Source organism: Sprattus sprattus, assembly GCF_963457725.1.
Source record: "Sprattus sprattus genome assembly, chromosome: 15".
Classification (NCBI taxonomy): Eukaryota; Metazoa; Chordata; class Actinopteri; order Clupeiformes; family Clupeidae; genus Sprattus; species Sprattus sprattus.
This window is the reverse complement of record NC_137913.1, coordinates 7,256,512-7,275,051: the sequence shown is the minus strand read 5'-3', so window position 1 is coordinate 7,275,051 and position 18,540 is coordinate 7,256,512. Positions and strand designations below refer to the sequence as shown.

General features: G+C 43.0%; 4 protein-coding genes across 4 annotated transcripts in view; 2 read left to right on the top strand and 2 right to left on the bottom strand.

Moving 5' to 3' along the window:
• The window catches only part of upb1 (ureidopropionase, beta), a gene marked incomplete at both ends in the record, with an annotated part of 8,111 nt that extends 5,150 nt beyond the window's left edge, over positions 1 to 2,961 (top strand). The window contains 5 exons of the mRNA XM_080852712.1: positions 959 to 1,128; positions 1,537 to 1,618; positions 1,845 to 1,887; positions 2,385 to 2,539; positions 2,878 to 2,961. Coding sequence (XP_080708838.1) covers positions 959 to 1,128; positions 1,537 to 1,618; positions 1,845 to 1,887; positions 2,385 to 2,539; positions 2,878 to 2,961 — 534 coding nt within the window. The remainder of the gene's footprint in view (positions 1 to 958; positions 1,129 to 1,536; positions 1,619 to 1,844; positions 1,888 to 2,384; positions 2,540 to 2,877) is intronic.
• A 515-nt stretch (positions 2,962 to 3,476) lies between these two features.
• gucd1 (guanylyl cyclase domain containing 1) lies at positions 3,477 to 8,980 on the bottom strand. The gene is made up of 6 exons (XM_080851986.1): positions 8,681 to 8,980; positions 6,955 to 7,039; positions 6,273 to 6,438; positions 5,881 to 5,972; positions 5,332 to 5,573; positions 3,477 to 5,021 (listed from the first exon to the last, which is right to left on the bottom strand). Exons 1-6 carry the CDS (start codon positions 8,685 to 8,687, stop codon positions 4,930 to 4,932), a joined length of 684 nt encoding a protein of 227 aa, XP_080708112.1. The 5' UTR covers positions 8,688 to 8,980; the 3' UTR covers positions 3,477 to 4,929.
• A 535-nt stretch (positions 8,981 to 9,515) lies between these two features.
• snrpd3 (small nuclear ribonucleoprotein D3 polypeptide) lies at positions 9,516 to 11,352 on the top strand. The gene is made up of 4 exons (XM_080852324.1): positions 9,516 to 9,599; positions 10,135 to 10,268; positions 10,740 to 10,932; positions 11,179 to 11,352. The coding sequence occupies exons 2-4, from the start codon at positions 10,143 to 10,145 to the stop codon at positions 11,241 to 11,243; spliced, it is 384 nt and encodes a 127-aa protein (XP_080708450.1). The 5' UTR covers positions 9,516 to 9,599; positions 10,135 to 10,142; the 3' UTR covers positions 11,244 to 11,352.
• Positions 11,353 to 11,465: 113 nt separating this feature from the next.
• On the bottom strand, positions 11,466 to 18,123 carry p2rx4b (purinergic receptor P2X, ligand-gated ion channel, 4b; the record flags this gene model as incomplete). The annotated part of the gene is made up of 12 exons (XM_080852533.1): positions 11,466 to 11,498; positions 11,648 to 11,758; positions 12,500 to 12,565; positions 12,672 to 12,762; positions 13,397 to 13,533; positions 14,155 to 14,296; positions 14,688 to 14,768; positions 15,554 to 15,650; positions 16,301 to 16,373; positions 16,834 to 17,053; positions 17,143 to 17,256; positions 17,987 to 18,123. The coding sequence occupies 12 exons, from the start codon at positions 18,121 to 18,123 to the stop codon at positions 11,466 to 11,468; spliced, it is 1,302 nt and encodes a 433-aa protein (XP_080708659.1).
• Positions 18,124 to 18,540: the final 417 nt, after the last annotated feature.

Here is an 18,540-nt window from a genome sequence, read left to right as displayed (position 1 = left end):
CAACAAACTGGCCCAGGTCTCAAGGTTTACACCCCACAGTTCAACGTCATAGGTAAGGGTTAGGGTACCCCACAGTTCAACGTCATAGGTAAGGGTACCCCACAGTTCAACGTCATAGGTAAGGGTTAGGGTACCCCACAGTTTAACGTCATAGGTTAGGGTACCCCACAGTTCAACGTCATAGGTAAGGGTTAGGGTACCCCACAGTTCAACGTCATTGGTAAGGGTACCCCACAGTTCAACGTCATAGGTAAGGGTTAGGGTACCCCACAGTTCAACGTCATAGGTTAGGGTACCCCACAGTTCAACGTCATAGGTAAGGGTTAGGGTACCCCACAGTTCAACGTCATAGGTTAGGGTACCCCACAGTTCAACGTCATAGGTAAGGGTTAGGGTACCCCACAGTTCAACGTCATAGGTTAGGGTACCCCACAGTTCAACGTCATAGGTAAGGGTTAGGGTACCCCACAGTTCAACGTCATAGGTTAGGGTACCCCACAGTTCAACGTCATAGGTAAGGGTTAGGGTACCCCACAGTTCAACGTCATAGGTTAGGGTACCCCACAGTTCAACGTCATAGGTAAGGGTTAGGGTACCCCACAGTTCAACGTCATAGGTTAGGGTACCCCACAGTTCAACGTCATAGGTAAGGGTTAGGGTACCCCACAGTTCAATGTCATGTAAATGTGTGTAGATCTTATGCCTATATGTGTGTGTCTATGTGTGTGTGTGTGCATGTGTTTATGTGGGTGTGTGTGTGTGTGTGTGTGTGTGTGTGTGTGTGTGTGTGTGTGTGTGTGTGTGTGTGTGTGTGTGTGTGTATGTGTGTGTGTATGGGGGGTAATTTTGTGGTTTTTGCTGTGTTAGTGCCACCTAGTGTTTGTTTGATGAAGTGTGTTGCTTAGATGAATGCTTGCTGCCAGACCCTGACCCTCTTACGCTTCCAACCTGCTTACAGTCCAGCTACTACATGGAGGGGAACACAGGCCATCGCGTGTTTCAGACGCAGTTTGGGAGGATAGCCGTTAACATCTGCTACGGACGCCACCACCCTCTCAACTGGTTTCTGTACGGTCTGAATGGAGCAGAAATCATCTTTAACCCTTCTGCCACGGTCGGGGCACTCAGGTACGCAGTAACCAGTATGACAGTGGCCCTGTCTGACAGTCTTCTGGATTTCTGGTAGGGCTTATGTTTAGTATGCTGCTCATAGTATGAGTCTGCCCTGTTTAGTAGTACTGCACATAGTATGAGTCTGCACATAGTATGAGTCTGCCCTGTTTAGTATACTGCACATAGTATGAGTCTGAACATAGTATGTGTCTGCCTAAACACATAAACGGTGTGTAATGAATGAATTAGATGCGTGTAGAACAGTAAACACATAAACGGTGTGTTATGAATTAATTAAGAGTTTAAAGTCAATGCCAGCCATGAAACCATATCATTTTGATTGTATCTAGTGTGTCAGTTTATGCTCAGTGCATGAACACTGAACATGAGGTGCAAAGACTGACCATGTGTTTTTGTTTCCAGTGAGCCTATGTGGTCAATTGAAGCAAGGAATGCAGCCATTGCCAACCATTGTTTCACCTGTGCCATCAACCGAGTAGGCACAGTAAGTGAACCTCTGTGACCGTGGGTATGGGGGGTGAAGCTCTATGGTAGTGGGTATGGTAGGTAAAGCTCTATGGTAGTGGGTATGGTAGGTGGAGCTCTATGGTAGTGGGTATGGTAGGTGAAGCTATGGTAGTGGTATGTGAATTGTGTGTGTCTATCTCAGTATCTGTGTGTGTGTGTGTGTGTCATGTGTTGACATCTTATCATGTGTTCTGTAAAAACAGGAACATTTCAAGAATGAGTTTACCTCTGGTGATGGAAAAAAAGGTAATTATACTGGCAGTAGAGTCATGATGCACACATATAAATATTGGTGTTTTGTGATATTTGCAATAATAGGTTGGCTGTCTTTGTTCAGCTCACATCTTCTGGTTTGGTTGGGCTCTTACTTTCTCTACGTAAACTGTGTGCTTCTTGGGCACATAACTGGTCATTGGGAGCCAGAATTCTTGCTGTCTGCTTGGGGGTTCAAATACTTATTTTCTGCATCAAATTCAAATAAATACATGTTATAAAATGCATTTTTCTGGATTTTGTTGTTGATATTCTATTTCTCACTGTTAAAATACACCTACATTACAATTATAGATCACACATTTCTTTGCAAGTGGCCCAACTGCGAAATCGGCAGTTCAATTACTTATTTTCCCAACTGTATAAATATGGGTGTTTTGTGATATTTGCACTAAAAGGTTGGTTGTCTCTGTTCAGCTCACATCTTCTGGTTTGACTGGGCTCTTACTTTCTCTACCCTTATACTTCAGCCCACCGTGACTTTGGACACTTTTATGGATCCAGCTACGTGGCGGCGCCAGATGGTAGTCGCTCACCGGGTCTCTCCAGAACTCAAGATGGGCTCCTGGTCACTGAGCTTGACCTGAACCTAAACCGGCAAATCGCTGATAAGTGGAACTTCAAGGTTGGCCAATGCCTTGTCATTAAATCTGGTTAACACACACACACACACACACCATTCTCCTTAAGCAATATGTTGATAGACTGGAATTTGGGACATGGTGGACAGATAAATGTTAACATCTCCTAGAAAGTGGAAGTGGGGTGAGTGACGACTGTCAATCATCCCTATGGGCTTCTCCTAAACCTTGTTTAGAATAAATCATTTATATACTTTTTTTAAAAAGTAGGCTTCACAATTCACCTTAGACAACACACTTTTGAGAACCACTGCTGTGAAGCACCTTGATATAGTGAACAGCAATAAAATTGACTTTGGTTGTGGGTTCATTTTCACTGTAGATGACCGGCCGTTTTGACATGTATGCCGAAGAGATTGCTGAAGCCGTCCAGCATGAGTTCCAGCCCAACATCATCAAAGAGTAGAACACCATCACTGGATCATCAACAGCCCAGTACACCTCCACCTGGGAGGTACTCCTCGTACATGGTTTAGTGACAAACCTGGGTAAGTTAACTCAGAGTAAGTGGTAAACCTCCTAATAGAAGAGCCTAATGGCTTTGTTTTGCTAGGAGAATGAACCAACGAGGGTACTTTTATTAGGAGGTTTACCACTTACTCTGAGTTAACATATCCAAGTTTGTCACTAAACCACGTATGAGGAATACCCCCCAGTACTACTGCAGACAGTATAATCCACCTTATACTGCAGAGAGTCTACTGCACCCTAGTGGTAGTAGTAGGGGTGGTGGCATTAGGTGGGGTCACAGAGGAGGAGTATTTAGACATTAACATCTTGTATTTTGTCACTGATGGGTTGCCAGATGGCCTCCCCAAAGATGTAAGATGCAACTTTTCAAAATAAAAAGAACAAGTATAGAGAAGAATTCTTGCATCATTAAAATAAACATCATATACTTTATTGATCGCTGAATGCAACTGTATACATAATGTCTTAAAAAATAAAGCGTGTAATTTATTTTTTTCCTTACGAAAACCATAAACGCTTAATTGAAATTAAATACATTCTGTTCAGACAGAAAAGCTCAGTACAGGTGAGTCGAAAACAAAACACTTGATTATGGCTGACATAACTCCTTAGTGCAATCCTTCCGCCCACATAATTAAAGCAAAATTATAAATAGTGGCATCCATGATGACTTAGACAACATGATTTCAACAGTCTTTAATTTATTTCCACTTGCACATAGCAGTTCATCCTTAAACGTCTGGTAGGCCCCTTCAACGGAAGGTGCGCCTGCGCTGTGCACTGGGGGGGCAGTCGGCCCGTCCGCTGAAGGACCGACATCCACATCTGGCCTGGAGTCTGTCAGCATCTGGCCTGCAGTCCCACCTCTTAATACAGTACTGGTTTCAACCCTGCTGCGGTCGAGCACTGATTACTGACGCGACTAGTCCCACGCTGTCAGGCGTCTGTGCGGAACGCTGCAAAACGCTGCTCGGTGGCACGCGCATGCTGCAGGAAGGCGTGTAGGTAATGAAACGTGCACTGTCTGCCAGGACAGCAGGGGTCCTTACCTAAGCATGCCGATTCACACATGGCCTTCAGGACCGATGAGCTGGTGATGCTGAGAGATAACAACGCTTAGTGTGTATGTAGCAGTGCTCTCTTTACAGAGCAAAACAACTCGACTCAATTCATCTTACAGTTCATGTTTGTCTTACTTGGTTTAACCTGAGTTTACGGAACAGATCGTCCCTCTTTCAATCAATTATTAAAACAGTCGTCAAACACTCATTTAGTAAATACACAGGGCCTAACACGAGGAGGCTACACAAGACTACATTAGAACACAGACAGTGAGGTCATGGGATGTCATCAGCAGCTAATTTCCTCTCGTCTCTTCCAGTCTTTCCTTCCACACAGGCTCCCTCCAAACTCCCCGCAAAGCGGGGTCACCTTCTGGGGTCAGTCTTCCACAGATAAAGCACACGCACACTGAATCCAAGGGGTAACAAACTCCTATATTTACACCCAATGAAAGCGGCTAGGTTAAAGACAGAAGTGAGGGGTGTTGTCAGTGGGTGCTGCCTCTCGCTGTCTGCTAGCATCGGGGTGTGGCTGAGGCCTCAGGGGGGGGTTCATTGGGTGGTAGAGCACGGAGTCATGGCGACCAGGGGGGGGGGCACGCACTGCTCTAATGCTGTCCAGACTCTGCACCCACATGAGGCGTCAGCCAGAGCCACCAGTGCCATGATGGACGCAGAGCCACAGATGCATGCTGGGAGAGCGATGACCGTGGGTCTGTGTTCCATCAGGTGGGGATGCTGCCAGTGGCACAGGTGCATGATGGGAGAGCGGTGACCGTGGGTCTGTGTTCCATCAGGTGGGGCACAGGTGCATGATGGGAGAGCGGTGACCATAGGAGGGATCAGCTCTCCTTGAAGATGAGGAGGATGTCTTCATCTGTGCCGTAGCTGCGCCGCGCCTCCTCAAAGTTACCGATGCTGGTGCAGCACACCCCTGCAAGGCACGATGAAAGTTAACACACACACACTCACACATACGAACACACACACACACACACACACACACACACACGAATACGCAGCACAGCTCACAGTTTACACAGCCCAAGCAACTATATGCACACAAACACACAGCTAGGGGGAAGCACATGTTTTTGGATGTATTTTGAAACTTTAAGGTTAGATTTTCTTCCTTACTAATCATTGATTATCCCTATCCCTGCAGCGCGCGCACACACACACCCTATTATCCCTAACCCTGCAGGACACACACAGGGGCCGGCGAGAGCATCAATGTTACTCACGGTCGGAGAAGGCAGGGTTGTTGTAGAACACTGATCCAGCCGTGTGGTTGAAGCCACACACCACCACAAAGTGTCCCTGGTAGTCGGGCTTCTTGCAGAAACACTTCTGGCCCACAGGCAGGAAGCAGCAGTACTTGACCGGGCTGGAGCACAGCTCACACACCAGTAGCACGGCATTCACCAGCACGATGGCCACATGGCCCTCGGACACATGGCTCTGGAGCTCCTGCACACTCACAGAGCTGACACACACATCAGGGGAGTCAGTATTCACCGTACAACACACACACACACAAACCTGACACACACACATCAGGAGAGTCAGTATTCACCGTACAACACACACACACAAACCTGACACACACATCAGGAGAGTCAGTATTCACCGTACAACACACACAGACACACAAACCTGACACACACATCAGGGGAGTCAGTATTCACCGTACAACACACACTCACAGAGCTAACACACTAGGTGATTCAGACACACACCAGGACATTCAGACACACACAGAGTTGGAGAGACCACCCCAGGGAAATCCCTACCATTTCTTGAGCGACACACCCCTACTCTCTGCCGTCAGGAAGAGCTCGTTGACCCGGTCCTCCTCGGTGTCAAAGTGCTTCTTGTAGAAAGACTTCAGGGGGAAGAACACAGAGGGGAATGGGCTGTTAGAAGAAGGAACTATAGGAGATCTTTAAAGGACACACACACACACCATAGGAGGCCTTTAAAGCACACTCTCTCACTCACAGTCCCTAACACACACACACACACACACACACACACACACACACACACACACACACACACACACACACACACACACACACACACACACACACACACACACACACACACACACACACACACACACATTAAAGGACTCCAATAACACAGTCAAAGGTCTAAAAACAGTGAGTCTACCAGCAGATACCTGGTTCTTGAAGCCCTTATCGACCCCAAGAGTTTGGGTACAGAAGCGATGTTTGACCCCCAAATGTTGCATGAGGTAGGCCAGGTCGATGGTCCACACGCTCTCTTTTAGCTTCAGGTCCCAGCAGGCTCTCTGGAACTCCTCCTCGCTCACAGGGTGGAGGTACCTGTTGTTTTGTGTTATAAAGAATCCGAATGAGAGTTGAAACCGTCTTTATTTACAACTACATTTTACACTAAGAGAATCCATGTGTGTCGAGCTCTCGCTAACAACATAACTAATAACATGAAGTTAATCCAGCGGGACCCACTCGTAGTATGGTAACACTTTACGATCAAACAGTTAAACAGTTCAGCTGTCTACAGTACCTGACAGAAAATAAATCGGGCCAATCAACAAAACATCGAAAAAGCAATGTGGCCACTTAACAACCCCAGCGAAGTGCTTGCAAACGCATCTTCCCTTGTTGTTGTTAAGTACCGATAAAATGTGTTATAATACGTAGGCTACATGTGGGATTGAGAGGTTGGTTGCTGTGGGAAGTTCTGAACCAATAGCAGTTATTTAACATCTTGTCCTCATTATACCTCAAAATACCTGTCAGACAGTAACACTTCATATGACGTGGTGAGTCCCCTCTCATGGTGGGTATGGTATGCTTATCAAGCTTATCAGTACTTACTTTAAAACCATTCGTGAGCAGGCCAATCCACAGTCCCAATGGAAGAGCTGCCGGATAACCGGGACATTCAACAGGACAACATCATCTGCCAAAAATGTCAACAAAGCAAGGTGATACACCGGTGGAGCAGCTGGGCACTACACAGTTCAAGGAACTTCCAAAGATTAAACACCTCCAGCACCAAATAAATCCAAACAGACCCGTTGACCCCGTGTTGTCAGAGAGTATAAATAGCGGCAGTCTATTAACGATCAGTCTCTGTTGTCAATTAAGCCGCCCCCTGATGGCGTGCACTGCATTCTTCTTGGGAAACAGACCACTGACTTTGCGCTATTGACCTGGGCTACGTTTCAAGAATAACGAAGGTATTTCAGGTACTTCAATACCGACCTACTCACGACTGTGTATGACAACCATACTAGCTGCGTCGCAAATAACTACTTCAGCCATTCAAACCACCATAGCTCCAACAACGTTGTAATGACATAATGCTGAATGTAGCAGGTAAAAACTGGCCCTTCACTTCCACTAGCGCAGCTGATGGCATAGCCTCCTACTCAATATTCGTTGAGGATGAAAAACTAACTCACAATGAGTTTAGGGGGATTTTTATATTGTATTCCAATAATACAGACGGCCACGGCCTATCAGTTGCCTGCTAGGTGACAGTGGCTCCTTAGTAAGAAGATGCATTTCTCGAAAGCGTCCTTGTCTACGCACCGTGGTTCAACAGTTCACTCAAGATGAATTAATGTTAGTTTTAAAATATTTTGATGAGAAATTCTCAGTTGGTGGGTGTTCAGGTAGGTAGGGAAAAGGGTCATTATTGGCAAACTAACGCAACGAAAACATTGACTACAGCAAATAGCCAGGAACGAGACAAGATTAGGACAGTGGTTAGACAACGACGCCTTCTAGAAACTGACCCCTGTCAGTTTCAGAAGCGACTTAATTTTAAAGAGAGGCATCGATGTCGATATGCCTTGTAAGTAGTACTATGTCAAATAAAATGATATACCGGTATATGGTAGGCTGTTGATATTAGATAACCGTCATATTCAGTGTTAACCACCATTTGGACTTCCATTTACCATGCTAGCCAAGTTAGCTGGCTCATTAGTCTTAGCATCCATGTAAAGTTTAAAGGAAGATGAACGATATTAAGAAAATAACTTCAAACTGTAACGTCACCTTACTATAGTCCAAGGTGTCCCATAAATAAACTAGCTACAGTCATTGCGTACTTCCTCAAATGTCTGGACTTAATTCACAGGTATGTGAACAGTCGTTACAGTTCGTGGAAGTTCAATAATTTAGACAGGCAACTGGCTAACGTTAGCTGTTATACGTTAACTTACTTGATCGATGACCACAAATTAACATTTCAGTTAATATGCAAAATAAAAATGACCAGGCATTAGAGGGGTACGTGGCCGATCAGTCATTTTGTTTCATGCACTTAAACTTAGTACCAATGTAACAGGCTACGCTATGCCTAATTAGCTATTAGCCAATGCAACACTAACAAGGTAGTTAGCCAGCAACCGAGTTGTGCAGCTAACATAGCTAGTATCAAGTTACTTCAGCCCTCTAGGATAGCTAACCTGTTAGCTGTTACTTCAGAATCTTTTGTTTATTAGAATAGGAACAGAAGGGATTGATCATTTGTCCTGTTTCAAGCACCCTCAGATAACACACTTACATGAATTTAGTTATGTACGCTTACCTGACATTCTGGAACAACAATTCTTTCCCCAAGAACAGCCTCCGGTGTTTATGAAGATAATCCTGTAACGCAGGACTGCCTCATCGAGGAGTGCTTATGTTAGGCACTGTTGACTTTATGTTACCGACCGATGGTTAACTTTATATCTCCAGCTCCATTGAGAAGAACTCCGTGGGTTTATTGCTAGAATATACAGTTACATACCATTGTTATTACTGGCTCAGTTCTAACGATATTAAATTATTACAACGGAGGTATTTTACAAAGATTGTATCTTAATTTTACCCAGCTGCTGATGGGTTGATCATTTCCGATCTTTTTCTTCTTCCGCTTCTTCTGGTGTTCATTGGCGGTTGCAGAGGGTGCAATACTGCCCTCACCTGGGCCGGAGTGTTTAGTCCTTCATATCCAAATGTTAAATAAAAAAGTCTCTGCCTATTTTTTATTCTTTTTTTGGCTCGCATTTTCGTAGACATTTTTCTTTAATGAATGCTCTTAAAATATGCCAACGAGTTGGATGGAAATGGAAACCCGTCTATTGTTGGCTAATTTGATAACTGCATTATATTTACAGTAAAGAATGATCAAAAGGGATGTAGGCCTTATCTGAATGACTCATTCAAAAAGAAAAGGTTGTTTCACCTGCAAATTACCTCGTGGAAATCATGGGAAAGATTCTGGGAACGCTTGGTTTGCAGTTTGTGTAGTTTCACTGCCAATACGCTTGATGGCAGTAAAAAATTTGAATGCGATAGACCTCCGGAAATAAACAATAGTCGTAGTAGCAAGTCAACGTTTGGAATACGCACGCGACGACACAGTGAACGGGACTAGTGGCGATTGCAAGGTTGACTTGCCAGCCAGAGTTAGTTTGACAGTAAAGCAATACAACACTTCTGCAAACCCTCAGATGTAAGTGGTGCGTTGCCGTAGAAGGCATTTAATCCATACTTATGTTTCAGCGCTTGTTAATTGTAGTTAGTTAATTGAGATGTAGCAGTAGTTGGGCTTCTTCGCTAGCTTGCTTAATCAATATAGATAGGGCTCTGTAACGTTTGATAAATTAGATGTCAATATGTGAATCAAATGTGATAGATAATCTTTCTGTAACTATCAATGTTTTATAAGTCATGTTTTGTTAAATGAATCGTGGTGTGTCGCTAGTCTATAAAGGAAAGGTATTTCCAATGCTTGGCATTTATACAGCTACTTTTTCTAATCAACTGTAACGTTAGACTGCTTGTTAACATTAGAACTGGCAATGTGTTTCATTGCTGCCTTATTCAGCCTATCGTTGAAGTGAAGTTGTGTAAACGCCAGAGTCTGCACTGATGAACATTGCTTTTGGAAGGCTCAGCAGGTGTTGTGTGTAACGAGTAACAGGCAGACAATACTTTAACAGACTAATGACCCATTCTAACATTCTGATTTCTACGCTCTTCTCTTTCAATTAGTCTGCAGCATGTCCATCGGTGTACCAATCAAAGTGCTTCACGAGGCCGAGGGCCACATCGTCACATGTGAAACGAACACTGGCGAGGTGTACCGAGGGAAGCTGATTGAAGCCGAGGATAACATGAACTGCCAAGTAAGGTTATCAGTTCAGAAGATGACGTGGGCTGCCTGTACTGTCAGTTTACTACTTTGAACTGCCTGGTGTGCCAGTGCTTCAGCAGACAATCTAAAGTCTTCAACGGTTCACTTTTGCCCGTTTTGGCAAATACTATTGTACTGCACAGTTGAGGAGGTGGACTCGTCCCTTTCTCACATTAGTATTTATTGTAATAGGATAAAGTAAATGAACCAGTCTGAGGACCAGAAACAGTACTGCCGGTGAGTCAGCTTATGTGGCTCACACTTAATATCTGTAAATATAGGTTATGTTTTCATGTGGGAATGTGACGTCAACGTCATACTGGAAATGATACTGAATCAACCAAAATCGAGCTGTTGAAGTATGTATTTCTGGACTGCAACACGTGGTAAATAGTCTTGGCAAAATGTCATACTAAACACGTTGATGAATATGTGGCTTACACTGCTGTTCATGTTCCCCCAGATGGCAAACATCACTGTGACCTACAGGGATGGACGAGTTGCTCAACTCGAGCAGGTCTACATCAGAGGCAGCAAGATCCGATTTCTCATTCTGCCAGACATGCTGAAGAACGCCCCCATGCTGAAGAGCATGAAGAATAAGAACCAGGCCTCGGGTGCAGGAAGGGGCAAAGCAGCCATTCTCAAAGCTCAAGGTAATAATAATAATAATAATGCATTTTACTTTTAACACACTCTTCATTCAGAAGAATGTCAGAGTGCCAAAGCTTCTCTCCGTGTCTACTACCTGTCAGCCTCAGCTTACTCAAGAGCTGTTTTATGCCCCTGATATATGTGATTGCACTGCCTCAGTATCTGTTAGTATGTGTTACAAACATTAATATGCTGGTTAGGATGTTATGACTGTTTTGTGACCATTTCTTGTGTGTTGTGTTTTACAGTGGCTGCCAGAGGCCGTGGCAGAGGTGGAATGGGAAGAGGGAATGTTTTCCAGAAAAGACGATAATCAACTTAGTTTTTGCTTTTTACTGTATAGAGAAGTTTTTGATTTGTTTTTACTGTCCCTTAATTATGTCACAAATTGCTCAATAAATCATTTGTTTTGTTTTTTATAACTTTTAATTCACGTGTCATTGTTTTTCACAAAAACCTGACCCATTCAGTTCTTTAAGCCGGAACTAAGCTCAGCAGACTACATCATGCCTTCTGGGTACCTTTGAAGAAGTCTTCAAGAAGTCCCATAGGTCTTCCCAATTGCAATCTGATCAAAAGGGGAAAAAACGGAATGGTGAAGTTATTTAGTGTGAGGAGAGAGAGTTTACAGAAATGTGCCTGCTGTGATGACCTTGTTATGACCATGTATGTGTTACAACATTTGACGGGCAGGTGTTTCCAGCTCTGTCCACTTACAGATTCTCCAGCTGTTTCCTCGTTGTTATACAGGCAGGTGGTTTTCTGCTGGGAGTAGTAGTTCCTCTTCTCTGTGCATGTCACCAGGAACCAATCACAGACAGCACCCACCTGGAAGGAGATGATTTTAGTAGTTCAGAAAAACACGCTGTGAATGAACTGACAAGGCAAGCATGAGTCATGTCTTCAAATTAGACCTAATCGATTATGAAAATTCTAATCATGATTATTTTGATCAATATTGACATCATTATTATTTATCTTTTTACTCATTCAATGTTTCTGCTAGGGTTTCTTCCAGCAGTGGTGTGGATGTGTACGTGTACGTTTTTTTTTACTACATTAGAAGTAGTATTATTAATGCATATTATGTTTTGATTGACCTACATTTTGTAAATAAGTGTAAATAAATACAGATGTACGAAGTGTTATTTAAAAATCTTCTGTAGTCAATTTGTGTACTGAGTACCCCTTTAGGAAATGAGAATTTTCATATTCAGTTCAAATGATAAGTAGGCCATGTGACGTCAACGTGATATTGGAAATGATACTGAATCAACCAAAATCGAGCTGTTGAAGTATGTATTTCAGGACTGCAACATGTGATGAATAGATTTGACAAAATGGCATACTAAATTTGTTGATGAATGACAGATCAGATTGCAGTCTATTTCAAATACAGTATAAGCCATTAAACAGAAGTGCAGGGGAGTTGCCTGGAGAGTGGGTGCAGGGGTTCTCAGAGGAAAGAGTGCAGATATGGAGTTCTTGTCTTCATGAGAATTAGAATTCTGACTAGATGTGCTAGCTATCTGCAGAGCTAGGAGGGTGAACATTTATGTTTATGCTTACCAGACTGAGGAAAGACAAGGCCGCACCAAGGTTCACGACTGTCATCAGGATACTGAATTTGCTTGCCTGCGGGAAGAAACCAGTACCACTTTCAGTCACCGGTGTTTAGTTTGGCAGGAGAATGTCATGCTGTTTAAAAGAAGATGCTGGTTTGAAATATGACAAGACCCACCGTGCCAAAGACAATGACATCAAAACGAATTCCATATGCTTTGATTAATGTTCTGGTTTCTTTGCTTCCATTGTTGAAGTATTTTGCATATCTGTCATGACAGGGGAAGTTTATTAGCATAGCATAGCATTAGCATAGTATATGATGTGCACAGAGGGATGTAAAGGGGCTGAAGTTCACAGAGGAAAGACACAAACAGGACAGGGTAATGTGAGCAAGCAGGGTAAATGGTATTGAGATGATCACAAAGGAAATTATATATAAAGCTACATTCAGTTTTACAATGGGGAAGTAGGCCCCATATCAGTCACATCCAAATTACAAGAAACTATGTTACCCAAAAATATAACTACAGTAATTAGCTAAATATTTACAGAATTATAAGTTATACCGCAAGGATTCAACTAGCCCACCAGTGGCATCCTGTGTAAAAAGCTAGTTACTGCCAACCCTGTAGACAGCTAGTTAGTCAAAGCTCTCCCTGCTCACATCACAGCAACGTTTGGACTCTCATACAGTAGTCTATGCATGTGCCTGGAGCTTTGAAATGACACAAAGCAAGACAAGACAAGAAAAGGAACAAGTGGGTCCTGGCAGTAGTCACATATACAGAACAGGAGACAAAATATGAGAACTAGAGCCTTGTGCACCATACAGACATCTCTTTCACCTGATGGGTAAGGGTTAGGGTTACATAAACAGACTCTTACAGACATCTCTTTCACCTGAAGTTGTAGCCAGGAGCAACGTTGTTGGTGGAATTTTTGTTGTCCATCCTGACGAAGGTGTACTTGGGAACACAGTACTTCCATGGCCAGTCCAGATCACAGCTCCAGTCAATCAGAATGCCCATTATGCCACCCTTCACCATGAGAAACAACCAAAGAAAGGAATAAAAAAAATCCATTTAAAACATGAAACTTCTGCATATCGCTGTTCCTCCACATGTTGCTATCTCAACCTCTATAGTTATAGAGTTTAATCCTAAACCTACAAGAGTTTAACCCTAAACCAAATAGAGTTTAATCTTAAACTGTAAAGCGTTAAGAGTTGTATCTTAAACTGTAAAGTGTTAGAGTTTAATCCTAAACCAAATAGAGTTTAACCCTAAACCGAATACAGTTTAATCTTCAACTGTAAAGAGGGTTAGAGGTTAATCCTAAACCCACAACAGTTTGATCCTTAACCTTATAGAGTTTAATCCTTAACCTCATATAGTTTAATCCTAAACCTCATAGAGTTTAATCCTAAACCTAAAATAGTTTCATCTTAAACTCTGAAGAACTCTGACTCTTCAACAACCAACAAACAAGCAAACAATGTTTTACATTAGGTTGTTAGAGCAAACACATGCTAGACATGTAGACACCTCTTCCAAAACGGGAATTTCAGAGGCAGACTCTGAGGTGATCAAAAAATACAGTTATTCATTTTTATACAATTGTTTTCTTGGTTCCAATGTTTTAATCAGTGATAATCTAACTCGTTCTGCCATGGTCCTGAAGTCTTCGCCCGCATCCCTGACCATATCTCCCAGCCTGAAGATTGGGCAGTTGGGGTCAGTGGAGCTGTGGTATATGCAGGTCTTCAGGTACGACGAGTTGATGTGGGCCAAGATGTTTCTCCTAAAGTAATACAAATGTAACAGTTTTGACACAACATTGCCATGGTTAGGGCACCTTGTGAGAGCTATTTACAAACACTGTGGGTATATTGATAATATAAATGATTTGTGTTTCTCCACAGCTAATTTACAATTAAAGCTTTTTTAGATATCTTTCGCTTGCTTTCTTTATGTAAAGCAAAATTCGGTCCGCTTAAATGAGCAAGCTATCTCTGGCATACTGGGTTAGTATACCACTGCTACTACCATACGCTGCCTCTCAGCTCAGCACGTATATGGTGTACACACACACACACACACACACACACACACACACACACACACACACATACACACACACACACACCTGTAGATTTGGAATTTCTAAACAATAGGGCGTCTGGTGAACTCACTTGTTGAACCTGAACCTGGAGTAGCGTACACTGTTCTTGATAAGCACTGTGAAGTTCTCTGCTTTCTCCAGCAACGCAGGTCTGCAACCAAACACAAGCTCTACTGGTGACACTGGAACCAATCACAAGCTCTAATGATGACACAGGAACCAATCAGAAGCTCTCATGAAGACACAGGAACCAATCACAAGCTCTCATTATGACACAGGAACCAATCACAAGCTATAATGGTGACACAGGAACACAAGCTCTAATGATGACTCAGGAACCAAACACAAGCTCTAATGATGACACATGAACCAATCACAAGCTCGAATGATGACACAGGAACCAAACACAAGCTCTAATGATGACTCAGGAACCAAACACAAGCTCTAATGATGACACATGAACCAATCACAAGCTCGAATGATGACACAGGAACCAAACACAAGCTCTAATGATGACACAGGAACAAATCACAAGCTCTATTGATGACACAGGAACACAAGCTCTAATGATGACACAGGAACACAAACTCTCATGATGACACAGGAACTAGACACGAGCTCTAATGATGACACAGGAACTAGACACGATCTCTAATGATGGCACAGGAACCAAACACAAGCTGTAATGGTGACACAGGAACCATATTTGTCTGTTTTGTTTTGTTATGGTTTGATTATTTATTGTTCCTCTGTATTCTGTAGCCTCAGTCAGGGCATTGCTGCAAAAGAGCCCTGTGCTCAGTCAATTCTCCCTGAATAAACAATGATGAATGATGAATGAAATATCAAGCCACAGCCAAAAGACAGGGAAATCACAGATGATTTGACTTATCATATGTAATGTATGGTGGCAGAGTTGTGAGGGAGCAGTCCTACGTTGGCACAGAAGAGTCGTCCTCATGTGGCCACCAGGCCGTCACCTGGCAGGTCTTCACCGTGTCCGAGTAGTTCACACACAAGCCCGTCTGAATCCCTGCACAGAGGATCGGGTCAGGAGTGCTCTCTACTTAAAGGGGAACTTTGTGAATTTTCAACTATTGAACTATTGGGCCCTATTTTGGGAACATGACTACACAATGTAATCCTATGGAGTAAGCATGCATGTCAAAGTAAAACAGTTGTTTAAGCCACTGGCAGGCTTGTAAATGTTATTATTATATTAATATTATTAAATTAATATTGTTACAATTAAACGTCTTCTCAGAATGTTCCAAAAAGTTGATTTGAATGGGCCACCCCATCGTACGTTTCTATATATTGACAGCTATGAAAAAATAACTACATAAAAGGCATGCAAAAATCTTGCAAACACCACCAAAAATTGTTGCATAAAAAACCATAGCTCAAAAAGTGTCAAATTGTTGCATAGTGTTACTTTAAAAGGGTCTAACAACATGGAAAGGATCTTACAGAGATACACCTGTGCCTGTTTACCCAAATAACTGTAAATAAACTGTGTTTGTACAGTCAGCATTTTACCCTTCTCTCCTTTCGGTCTACCCTTCTCACCCCATTTAGTGCCTCAGTACTCTGTTTGCTTGCTGTATCAGTAATTAAAGCTAAATAAAGGAAACTATTTAAATACTCAAATAAATATCTATACAGTGCTGTACTTAGCACTACCATTGCCTCGGACATCACTGAGGCCCTCAAAGCAGTCCTCATCAGATTGACAGTGAGAGGAGGGGCTCGGCACCTAAATGCCACAGGAGGAAGAGAAAATAATCATTACATGCCCACAAAGCAGAACCATTACATCTTTTAAACAGAACCATTACATCTTCTAAGCAGAACCCTTACATCTTTTAAACAGAATCCTTACATCTTTTAAGCAGAACTATTACATCTTCTAAACAGAACCATTACATCTTTTAAACAGAACCATTACATCTTCTAAGCAGAATCCTTACATATTCTAAGCAAATCATGACATCTTCTAAGCAGATCCCTTACATTTTCTAAACAGAACCACTTTTATTTGTCATTACTTCGTCCATTGGAACATAGTCTACTAAGAACTACTATATGCAGTGAAAATCTTCTTTACTTTAAAGCTGCTTTAAAGAATCCTGCTGTGTAAAAAGGGAGTGCTTGCAGGAGTATGGTGGTGGGTAAAGTTCAGGTGAGATTGTATTGCTGATTTAAACATACTGTACCTCTGGACACGCCTGTTGAGTTTGGCCTGGAGTGATGATCATGTTGGTCAGCACAAAGAAGGAACCATCCCCCTTACAACAGAAGCAATGGAGGAATAATAAAAAACATTCTAAGAGTGATCCTGTGAAGATCAGAGCGAGCCGAGGCATCAAGCCATACCTGTGGGGGAATAACATACTCGGCTTTGGAGACAAACCCATCACACGCCACACACTCACACTCATACACACACAAACACACACATCACCCGCCACACTCGGCTCGGGAGACGAACCTGTGGGGGAATAACATACTCTGTCACGTCCCACACATGGAGACCCAGAGCAGAGACGTTGCTGGCCGCGTAGCCCTTCAGTTTAGTGGTGACAGAGCTGACGACTGCCTCAGTCTCCTGATAACCCTTCTGCACCAGACACACGTACCTGATGGGGAAGAACAAAAAACACTCATCACACACGCTCACACACACACACACACACACACACACACACACACACACACACACACAAACCCACACGCTCGCGCACACACACACACACACACACACACAAAAACACTCATCACCCGCCAAATACGCTCACACACACACACACATGCTCACACTCAGCGGCCCGCCACGCACGTACACACACACACACACAAATACTCATCACCCGCAACGCTTACACACACACACACACGCACATACACAAACAAACACTCATCCCCCGCTACACACGCACACATAAACACTCATCACCCGCGACGCTCACACACGCACACAAAAACACTCATCATCCGCCACACACACACACACACACACACACAAACACTCATCACCGGCCACACACTTTCAACTGATGCCATTAACCAATGCAACATCTGTCATACTCCCGGTTATATGGAGCAAAGTTTTAAACTCTGACAGCATCTGTCAGTTCGTATTAAATGCCAACCTCAACCCTGCATTATCTTCACCATTCATCAGAATTGCCATTTACTAGTACCACACCCCTATTATTAAACATAAACCTCAAAAATAATATGAAATAATGAAAAGCTGAGGAAGGGGTAGAACTTGTCACATGTCCATCTGATGACCGCCACACTACAACATGGATACAGTCCTTACTCTACTTCATCAAATTATTGTATAGGCTATAAAATACTTACCCAATTACGTAAGCAATTATAAGAAACTGTGTCAATCTGAAGATGGCCCCCACTCTCTTGCTGTAGATGACGATAGTTCTGGGTGTTTCATAGTCGAAGAAACAGTGGAGAAAGCTGTTCCAACAGCCTGCTGTCATGTTTGCTAGTATATAACTTAAAAGGACAGTTAGAGTGATAACCAAATGCAGCAGATCGTTTGCATAGTGCACAGCTCATACTGACGACAAGGCATGATGGATGTGCTACAGCAGCATGCTCAGAAGACAAACTGTGTAACGCTTATCTTTTTAAAGGGGCAGGCTTCCTACTATTGACTATTATATTGGTGTTGATAGTTTGGTAATTATCAGCAATGTTGTGTGTCATTTTCAGCAGTGTTTTGTGTCATTATCAGAATTTCAGGGATATTCCGCACTGATTAACAGCTAGAAAAAGAAAAACAACTACAAAAGGAGAACTTTGGGTCACTGAAGCACTGACCAGAGTCTAGTACAGAGCAAATCCTCTTCAGAAAACCCCTTGACAGTTACTTGGCTGTTTATACGACACAAAAA